The sequence below is a fragment of the Rhinatrema bivittatum genome, chromosome 2 (assembly GCF_901001135.1).
Source record: "Rhinatrema bivittatum chromosome 2, aRhiBiv1.1, whole genome shotgun sequence".
NCBI lineage: Eukaryota > Metazoa > Chordata > Amphibia > Gymnophiona > Rhinatrematidae > Rhinatrema > Rhinatrema bivittatum.
Genome location: NC_042616.1, coordinates 12,556,022 through 12,563,620, shown reverse-complemented (window position 1 = coordinate 12,563,620; position 7,599 = coordinate 12,556,022). Strand labels below are relative to the sequence as shown.

Below are 7,599 nucleotides of genomic sequence, written 5' to 3'. Positions count from 1 at the left end.
ACAGGCTTCCCACTCCCATGTTCTCTTTCAGATATACAGGCTTCTCCCTCCTATGCTGTGTCTCACACACACCCAGGTTTCTCACTCCCATGCTCACTTCTCTTCACATGCACAGGCTTCTCATTCCCATAATCACTTTCTCTCTGTTACACACACACCAGTCTCTCTCATTTCCATGCTCACTCTCCACGTGCACAGGCTTCTCATTCCCTGAATCACATTCTCTCACATTCACACACACCAGTCTTTTTCTCTCACACACACCGTCACCTTACCAAGCAGTCTCTCTCTCTCATGCATGCACACTCACCCAGGTTTCTCACTCCCATGCTTTCTTTCACCCCCACACCAGGCTTCTTATGCCCATGCTTTCCCCACATACCCAGACTTCTCACTTCCATGCTTTTTCTCTCTCTCACACACACACACATCAGTCACCTCCCTGACTGTCTCACACTCTCACATACACATCAGTCATCTCCCTGAGCAATCACTTTCATTGTCTCTCACATACACACACACACACACACACACACACACATCAGCTCTCTGACCAGTCAGTCACACACAGGCTGGCTGCCTGCTTCTCTCTCTTTCTCTCACTCACTTCCTCTCCCCCCCCCCCCCCCGAGCACAAACGGTAGCTGCACCACCTCCTCCTCCAGCCCCCGCAGGCCAAGAAAGAAGAATCCCATCGGCCGCGGGAGGCTCACGTTGCTGTCTCCTTTACCTATTATCAGCTGCTTCGATTGCTCGGGGGCCGATGCTGCTGTCGCCGCTGCTATTTTTTCATGCGGCACGGCTCTTTCTCCTTCCCGCGCACCGCGTATCACTTCCTGTTCCGGTTCAGAGGGGGGAGAGGCGGGAAGAAGAAAAGGCCAGCCGCGGATGCCACAGCTTTTTTTTTTTGCACCGCTGCCGTTCCCGCTGGGCTTGAACGTGCTGATAGCCCAGCGGCAACGGCAGCAGGGAAGGAAGAGCAGTGGGAGAGACCGGGAGCGCGCGACACACCTGCCGGTGCTTGGCGGCGCCGCGGACCGGCAAAAAACTCCCACGGCCCGGTCCGCGGACCGGTGGTTGGGGACCCCTGCCTTAGTGTACCTGGGTTTATAAAAAGTTTGGGCGAATTCCTGGAGAAGTTCATTAACTGCTATTAATCAGGTTGACTTAGGGAATATTCACTGCTATTACTGGCAATAGTAGCATGGGATCTATTTTATGTTTGGGTACTTGCCACGTACTTGTTGGAACCTGGTAGAAACAGGGGGGTAGATTTTATAATTTTGTGCGAGCGCGAACAAGAGTACGCGGGATTTCAATCCATTAAAATCCTGGATCGGCGCGCTCAAGGCTGCTGATTTTGGGCAGCCTGCGCGTGATGAGCCACGCAGCCTGCCTCCGTTCCCTCCCCTCCCCCTCCCTAACCCACCCACCCCCCTGGCCCTATCTAAACCTGATGGATTTACGCCTGCCGGAGGCAGACGTAAATCTGCGCTCGCCAACACCCGACCCGGGGGCTGTTCCGGAGGGTGCGGCCACACCCCCGGAACGCCCCCGGAACGAAACCATGCCGCGGCGCCGCCCCTGAAACGTCACGTCATCCGCGCCACACCCCCGAAACGTCACGTCACCCGCGCCACGCCCCCGAAACGCTGCGTCACGACCGCCACGCCCCCCGGCACGCCTCTCCATGCAAGCCCAGGGACTTACGCACGTCCCGGGGCTTGCACGCGCCACCGAGCCTATGCAAAATAGGCTCGGCGCGTGGGGGGGGGGTAGGTTTTTTGGGGGTACGCGCGTACCCCTTTGAAAATCTACCCCAGGATGCTGGGCTTGATGGACCCTTGGTCTGACTCGGTATGGCATCTTTCTTATGTTCTTATGAAGTGGAGGAAGTGTGAGCTGAGTTTTTTTCACAGGAATAAAGAGTAAATAGTGGCTGCAGGGAAGTGGCAAGGAAAGGTCATGCTATATTTTATTTAAAAAGTACAACGTGGTGATGCGATCATTTTACAGAGTTACTAGGTTAGGTTAATGCAATTTTGAAGATTATATTTTTCTTCTTTGCCGTTCAAGATTTCTCCAGGTTTACTTTTTCTGCAGTATATATTGCATTTCTTTTCATGAGAGAATTTCTAATTTCTTTATGTATATTTTCTTTGGCATAAATATTCCTCCGACACACCTACGGGAGGGGGAGATTCCTCCTAGCTCACCTGCGAACATTACGGCCCCACACTAGTGCACACATTGTTGCCAGAACGGGCTATTTCACACTCAGCTGGGCTATTTCTTTTTCCATTCTGCAGGGGGGAAACAACATTTGTGCCGGGTGCGTTAGGTCTGGGCTGACCACCTAACTGCCTGCAACCCACAATCAGGTCGATCCAGTAAAGTTCAGTTGAAGATTTCTCGTCTGTAACGAGCTCGCTGCGCACAATTCGGACGCGTAAGGCAAACCAGCGATACAGTCTCCAGTTTTGCGCATCCGTAGTGCTTCTTAAAACAGACGCGTAACCCTTCCCGCACCCGGCATGTAAATGAACGAATTAGCTGTATAATGAAGGAATTAGCTATTCCCCTTCAATACCGTAACGCGCGCTCAGGTTCTCTCATTAGTAAGGCACTGTTTTGCCGCGGCCGTAACGTGTTAGTTTACCGCCTCCCCCTAGTAGGAGTTAGGACTGTGAGTCTAGTAACAAATCCATCGACACCGCTTAAGATACTCAAAAAACAATAAAACACAATTTAAAAAAAAAGCGATACAGAGATGATCGAGAAAATGTAATGATGTGGGACACATAAAACCTGTCAGAAGAAAAAATAAAAATTTTTAAATACCTGTCGGAGGGCCGCGTGGGTCCAGGCGGCCGGCGGCGGCGGGAGCCGGGTGGTCGCGTGTTAAATCTAGGCCGCGGGCGGGTGGGCGCCTGTTCCGGGCGGCGGCGGCGGCAGCGGGGGGACACGCGTTAGTTCGAGACGGCCGGCGGGCGGTGGGTGGTCGCGTGTTAAATCTAGGCCGGGTCCGCACAGGCGCACATTCACTGCCGGTGGGGGCTGCCTCTCCCGGCAGCCCCCACCGGCAGTGAATGAATGAATGCGCGCCTGTGCGACCCCTGCGATTCAGCGCTCAAGGCAGTCACATGCCGTGACGTCACGCCTTGAGCGCCGAATTGCAGGGGTCGCACAGGCGCGCATTCATTCATCCAGGCGGAGGAGCCGGTGGCGAAAGCAGCCGGCTCCTCCGCCTGGATGAATGAATTCATTCACTGCCGGTGGGGGCTGCCTCTCCCGGCAGCCCCCACCGGCAGTGAATGAATGAATGCGCGCCTGTGTGACCCCTGCGATTCAGCGCTCAAGGCAGTCACATGCCGTGACGTCACGCCTTGAGCGCCGAATTGCAGGGGTCGCACAGGCGCGCATTCATTCATCCAGGCGGAGGAGCCGGTGGCGAAAGCAGCCGGCTCCTCCGCCTGGATGAATGAATTCATTCACTGCCGGTGGGGGCTGCCTCTCCCGGCAGCCCCCACCGGCAGTGAATGAATGAATGTGCGCCTGTGCGACCCCTGCGATTCAGCGCTCAAGGCGTGACGTCACGGCATGTGACTGCCTTGAGCGCTGAATCGCAGGGGTCGCACAGGCGCGCATTCATTCATTCACTGCCGGTGGGGGCTGCCGGGAGAGGCAGCCCCCACCGGCAGTGAATGTGCGCCTGTGCGGACCCGGCCTAGATTTAACACGCGACCACCCACCGCCCGCCGGCCATCTCGAACTAACGCGTGTCCCCCTGCTGCCGCCGCCGCCCGGAACAGGCGCCCACCCGCCCGCGGCCTAGATTTAACACGCGACCACCCGGCTCCCGCCGCCTGGACCCACGCCGGCCGCCTGGACCCACGCGGCCGTCTGAAACTAACGCGCGTCCACCCCCCGCCGCCCGGAACAGGCGCCCACCCGCCCGCGGCCTAGATTTAACACGCGACCACCGGCCCCCCGGATCCCGCCGGCCGCCTGGACCCACGCGGCCCTCCGACAGGTATTTAAAAATTTTGATTTTTACACTTCCTGGTACCTGTCATTTCAAATGTCATTTGAAATGACAGGTACCAGCGCACCCTGGTTACTGTATAGGCGCTGTATTAAGCGCCTATACAGTAAAATGGGTTACGCGGCCATAACCCTTCCCTACCGCTTTAAAGCCGCGGCATGCATTTGCATGCGATTAGAGGAGAGTATCGGGGAGTTAGTGAAGAGAACTGTGCGTGCGGGGAGGAAGGGTGCGCCTGACACTACCGCACTGTTTTTACCGCGGCCTTACTGGATCGAGCCGAATGTTGTTGCGGCTTCTTCCTTTGCTGCACAATCCCTCCAGCAGCTCCACGTGCAGTCGCAGAACGATCGCACAGAGACAGCAACAGCTCCACCAGCAGTCGCAGTGAGATGACTCATCGGCAGCAGAGCTCCACCAGCAGTCGCAGAATGATGACTCATCGGCAGCAGAGCTCCACCAGCAGTCGCAGAATGATGACTCATCAGTGTGGCCAACCTCGCTTATTTCCCGCGAAATTGGGCTTTTTGTTCTAGTCATTCGCGGTTTTTTTTATTCGCGGGTTGCTTTTAATTGGGCCATTTTTCCTGCCAATCGCGTTCTTTTGGGCTTGGAGGGCCGGACTTGTGCTCTGATGTTGAAGTGATTGGCTGCTGCTGCTGCCGCCGATGAGGCCTGTCTTAGCAGGCGCACCCTAAATTATTGTAGCAATAAGCCAATCAGAAGGGCAGAGCCTCCCAGGAGTCAGAGGTTGTTAGACTCAGCAGGGCAGTGTAACAGAGGAGGAATCTCCTGTGCAGCTGCAGAGCTGAATGCAGAAGGGAGGGAGCACTCAGCTGGGTACAGCCAGGTATCAGGAGGGGAGGAATGGCTATGTTGGGAGAGGGGAATGAGTGTTATAGGAGCCAGAGATGAGCTTGGAGGGGGCTGGGGAGAGGGGAATGAGTGTTATAGGAGCCAGAGATGAGCTTGGAGGGGGAATGAGGGTTTGGGGGCTAGAGATGAGCTTGGAGGGGGCTGGGGAGGGGGGAATGAGTGTGTGGGAGCCAGGGATGGGCTTGGAGGGGGCTGGGGAGGGGGGAATGAGTGTGTGGGAGCCAGGGATGGGCTTGGAGGGGGCTGGGGAGGGGGGAATGAATGTGTGGGGGCCAGGGATGGGCTTGGAGGGGGCTGGGGAGGGGGGAATGAGTGTGTGGGGGCCAGGGATGGGCTTGGAGGGGGAATGAGGGTTTGGGGGCTAGAGATGAGCTTGGAGGGGGCTGGGGAGGGGGGAATGAGTGTGTGGGAGCCAGGGATGGGCTTGGAGGGGGCTGGGGAGGGGGGAATGAATGTGTGGGGGCCAGGGATGGGCTTGGAGGGGGCTGGGGAGGGGGGAATGAATGTGTGGGGGCCAGGGATGGGCTTGGAGGGGGCTGGGGAGGGGGGAATGAGTGTGTGGGGGCCAGGGATGGGCTTGGAGGGGGAATGAGGGTTTGGGGGCTAGAGATGAGCTTGGAGGGGGCTGGGGAGGGGGGAATGAGTGTGTGGGGGCCGGGGATGGGCTTGGAGGGGGCTGGGGAGGGGGGAATGAGTGTGTGGGGGCCAGGGATGGGCTTGGAGGGGGCTGGGGAGGGGGGAATGAATGTGTGGGGGCCGGGGATGGGCTTAGAGGGGGCTGGGGAGAGGGGAATGGTGTTTTTTAATTGGTTCTACACCACTTGATCTATTTTTTTCTCATTTCTTCCCTGCAGCAGATCACCTTTGTAAGAAATCCTTATTTTGACAAAAAGAAAGCTTGCCCATACCTGCTGACCACAGGTAAAAAATGTGATGGAAACTTGTAATGCTATTTTTTTTATTTGTTCTACATCACTTTTGCTTTCATCTAATTTTGCCTTTTTTTCTCTTTCATTTCTTCTCCCTGCAGAAGATCCCCTCTGTAAGAAAGCCTGTCCATACCTGCTGTTTCCGTCATTGGCTGCTACGCTACTGAATGGTTTTGATCTCCTATGGCTAAAGTAAGGAACTGGGCTAAGTAGGGTAAAAGGTACTGCACAGCGTGGGAAGAGGAAGGTGAACTGAAAGCATGGGTTCAGCCTCTTGTCTGCAATGAGAGGAGGGGGGAATGAGCGTGAGGGGACTGAATTTTCAATCTCGCGTGTTTTGGGCTTGGTTTTTTGGGAAAAAAGTGCTTGTTCTTTCATGAAAACCTGGCAACCTGAGCAGCTCCCCCAGCAGTTGCAGAATGATGACTCATCGGCAGCAGAGCTCCAGGTGCTGTCGCAGAGTGATGATTCTTTAGCCACTGCAATAAAGCTCAGCCCCGGAGGGTAAGCGGTGTCTTTCCAACCCGTTTTTTTCTGGTGTCCCTGTGACGGTTTCTTCATGCAGCGGGACTGAATGTAAAGGGGTCCAGGCGGGGGGCTCTGCACTGGGAGCGTGGAAAGGAAATCAAGGTGGCAATCCAGGTCTTTAAGTCGCAATCTGTGTTTGCAGCCATTTTTATGAGCGGCTCTGATTGTTGCCCTTAGGATTCACAATAATTTGACTTTCAGAAACTTGAGCATTGAAATGTTAGGATTTAGGGGTCAAAGCTTGAATTGGGGAAGGGGGCGCTAAGCACCACCCCATAAAGAGAGTAGAGGGGAGTTAGCCTGCAAGAGACTCCTCTCAAAGCTCACTATTTTACTTGCACACAGAAACCTGAGATTTATCTTTTGTGCTCTCTGTAACCTGTAATTTTACTTTGCTATTGTTTTATAATTTTTTTTTTGTTTATTGACATTATTACATTTAACAATCAATATAATCTTGACTGAGCAAGAAAAAATATCAGCCCTTCACAAGTATTATTTATAATGAAACAAAATACATATTCAAACATAAGCATTGGCTGCATTATCCAGGCCTCAGTAATAGAGAGATCCAGTACTCATGAGAGCTTGAAATCATACTATAACATTGTTACTAACAAAGAATTTAGTAGTTGGACTTACAACTTACATATAAAGAACTACTCAGTTTACTGAGGTGAAGGTACATCTGGGCCAATTCTTTCTGTACTGGGAGTCACTCTATTTGATATAAACCTCAACAGTTGACATGGAATATAAAATATATAATTTCCTAGCGTGTAGCAGATGGACTCAGGACCAATGGGTATAGTGTACTCCTGTTAGCAATTGGAGACGGATCAGATTTCAGTCTGACGTCAGCCCCCAGTACATATACCCCCTGCAGAAGTGCAGAACCTCAGTATTTCCGTCTCCATAGCAGTTAGGAGCTATCTGCACGCTCTCAGAGCGTTAGAACCAAATTCAAGGAGAAAACCTAAAATTGATAGAAGAAAATTTACTGAAGATGAGCCCCGCTCTCCTGCGGTGACACCCTCGGGTCCCTCCCCCAGTTGAGATTCCCGAGGTGATTTCCGTGGTCCCTCGGAGGTGACCCTCGGTCCGGCGGCCGAGTCACGGCAAGGACCTAGCCCCTGAATTCTCAGGCGCGGCTGAGAGGCAGCCGGTGCTCCCTCAAACGCGGTGGTGAAGGTATTTACCCTCTCCTCCCGCAGCCGGAGA

At 54.1% G+C, this 7,599-nt stretch overlaps 1 protein-coding gene across 4 annotated transcripts in view; it reads left to right on the top strand.

Annotated features, from left to right (window-relative positions):
* The first annotated feature begins 4,526 nt into the window (after nucleotides 1-4,526).
* The window catches only part of LOC115083556 (zinc finger protein 271-like), a 79,878-nt gene continuing 76,805 nt past the window's right edge, over nucleotides 4,527-7,599 (top strand). Inside the window, exons 1-3 of one of the 4 annotated variants that reach the window (XM_029587448.1) lie at nucleotides 4,527-4,895; nucleotides 5,776-5,842; nucleotides 5,955-6,042. In XM_029587448.1, the coding sequence (XP_029443308.1) occupies nucleotides 6,034-6,042 (9 nt within the window). In that variant the 5' untranslated portion in view covers nucleotides 4,527-4,895; nucleotides 5,776-5,842; nucleotides 5,955-6,033. Of the gene's footprint in view, nucleotides 4,896-5,775; nucleotides 5,843-5,951; nucleotides 6,199-7,599 lie in introns of those variants that run through there. The other 3 variants (XM_029587447.1, XR_003854355.1, XR_003854356.1) reach the window with 3 other exon arrangements.